The 2,665-nt window shown below is 38.8% G+C and overlaps 1 protein-coding gene across 1 annotated transcript in view; it reads left to right on the plus strand.

Moving 5' to 3' along the window:
- Nucleotides 1-2,665, plus strand: part of TTC4 (tetratricopeptide repeat domain 4) — a gene marked incomplete at its 3' end in the record, with an annotated part of 20,761 nt that overhangs the window by 1,479 nt on the left and 16,617 nt on the right. Inside the window, exon 3 of the mRNA XM_008583228.1 lies at nucleotides 562-723. Coding sequence (XP_008581450.1) covers nucleotides 562-723 — 162 coding nt within the window. The remainder of the gene's footprint in view (nucleotides 1-561; nucleotides 724-2,665) is intronic.

A 2,665-nucleotide genomic window follows, 5' to 3' on the forward strand; every position in this document is an offset into this window, starting at 1 on the left:
GTGAGAAGTTAAATCGTTCTAAAGCATTAGGACAAACGTGTGTGATAAGTGCTAACATGTAGTGGGACACTGCAGCTGTATGGGTGCTGTTGGAATATTGAAGGGGCAGGAGTGAGCCCACAATAGGTTGGAAATTTGAACTGAATGTTAAAAATTTTGTAGGCTCTTACTAGAGTGAGAAGGGAAATTTGCACTTCAGGGAATGAAACTACATAAGCAAAAGCAGAAGTATGATTTCCCTCCATTTCTTCAATAGTTAAAAAACAGTTCTTTGTTTAAGAGCTAGAATAAATATACTTTTTTCTTTGTGCTTCTTTTTTGGTAAGCAGTTAATAACTACCTTGTAAGATACTTGGAATTGATTGTAGCATTAAATTTATATGACTTTGTTTCTCCCTGTTGATACCCATTTTTATCATAGTATTAATTTTGAGTTTTCTTTCCTTCTTGGTTTCTTCTCTTTGATTTATCATTTATTACATCATTGCATGATTTAGAATCTGTTCTTAACACGTCTTTTAAAAAGTAGGAAATAGTGATTATTTCTTCTCTTCTTTGCAGAACAGGCCAAGACCTATAAAGATGAGGGCAATGATTACTTTAAAGAAAAAGACTATAAGAAAGCTGTGATTTCGTACACTGAAGGACTAAAGAAGAAATGTGCAGATCCTGATTTGAATGCTGTCCTTTATACCAACCGGGCAGCAGCACAGTACTATCTGGGTAATTTATTTCTTAATTAAAGAATTATGATAAAAGCCATTATGATGGCAAGAGGAAGGTTTGGAGTGTCAGAGAAAGAGGGATGTTTATCCCAGGAACCTGGACTATGTCTAGTTTACTCTAATTGAATTCTGATTTTCCATGTAGACATGATAAAAATGGAAACAGGATGGATTGTATAATTCTTACTATCTGAACCAAAAAAGTGACTTAGTCACAATGGCAAGATATTTGATGTATGAGTTGGTATGATCTGAGATTTTTGAGCCCAAATGCTTCTACTTTCTCAAAAGATGTTTCTTCTAGCCTTTTATCCTCTTCTCAAGGGTGCTAGAAAGATTAAGGCAGTAGAAATCTTTGGGTGAGAGAAACTATATTAATCTAAGGGAGAATTTCTCAAAGAGTATTCTGCGGGACCTTTGAAGTAAAAAATATTTCTTGGAGGAGAAAGTTTGGAAAATGTTGCTTCTTTGTTGGAGATTTTCAGTACACATTAGCATGCTAAAGGCACTGAGATAACCTATAACCCTGAGTTTCTCAAGTTTTGTAAGCCCCATTTTCAGGTAACACTAAAATTATATAGGGCTGTTCTACAGACAAGACTTTGGGAAATGCTGTTATTTCAGTAGTATTATTGCTGGTGACCAGTCTTGGTCATGTTAGACCCATGTTTCTTATCACAGAGTTTAAAAAGGACCTGGGAGTGACCTCAGGTATTTCTGAGGGGCTGGTATGCTGAAATTTCATGACATTGTGCCTTGGTATGGTCCTATATGTTGGGTATTTAATGGACCCCTTCAGTCTAGAAACTTGTGCTTCTGAGAAATTTTTGAATTATTTTGACATATTTTTTCCTCTCGGTTTCTTCTGTTTTCTCTTTTTGGAAATCCTGGCTGCTGGTGCTTTGGCAACCAAGTAGGGGAAGAGGGCCAAGGGCTCAAAATTTAGTATTTCTTTTACTGAATCACCACTGGTCCCAGTCCAGGGACCCACTGTTTTATGGTCTGCATAGAATAAACCTCCAATCTTCTGCCAAATAGGGGAGGAGTGGGTCCCTGCTGCAGCAGAGGGGTAAGGAATATGGGAATCTGACTACTTCTTAAGTAGATTTTCTTTTCTTTTCTTTTTTTTCCCTTTTTGTCTTTTTTCGTGACCGGTAACGGGATCGCACCCCTTGGTGTCGCGCCCGTACCGCGACCGGCAATGGAATTGCAACCCTCGGTGTCGCGCCCGCACCGCGCTCAACCAGTGAGCGGACCGGTCTCTATATGGGATCCGAACCCTCAGTGGGAGCGCCACCGCGCTCCCAAGCGCCGCACTCTACCGAGTGCGCCACCGGGCCGGCCCTTAAGTAGATTTTCAACCTACCTTCTCCACCACTTCCAGAAGTACTTGGTGCCATCAGTTCCTGAGTCCTGAGTACTTTATAATTTCTGCCGTTCAGCTTGGTAGCCTTTGGGCTTTCCCTCTACTGGCATAGAATTCAGTTTTCTCAAGCCTGATACATCAGTTAGTTCTTGTTCCTTCATTTTCTAGCTTTCAAAACGTGTCCTTCTCATTCTCTGTGTCTCTGTGAGTTTATGGCTTTTTGAGGGGAGGGAGGGGGTTGAGTTAAATGCATGTGTTCAATCTTATCACCTTTAATCGGAACTCCTTAGATCCCTTTTATATGCATTTTTTTTCCCCATAGTTGAGATCATGCTGTTCTTCCAATTTTGTATTCAGTTTTTTTCCACTTCATTTTATAACATAAGCAATTTCATCTGTCATTGAAAATTATTTGCGAATACTATTTTGATAGCTGCATAAGGTTGCATCATATGGACAAACCACTGTTTACATGATTGGCTTTACTATTCTACTTATTATTGAGTATATAGGCTGCTTTTAGGTTTTTTAAATAATACAAAAATGAACAAAGTTAATCATAAAGTTTTTCCAA

Source organism: Galeopterus variegatus, unplaced genomic scaffold (assembly GCF_000696425.1).
Source record: "Galeopterus variegatus unplaced genomic scaffold, G_variegatus-3.0.2 Scaffold2855, whole genome shotgun sequence".
NCBI classification, from domain to species: domain Eukaryota; kingdom Metazoa; phylum Chordata; class Mammalia; order Dermoptera; family Cynocephalidae; genus Galeopterus; species Galeopterus variegatus.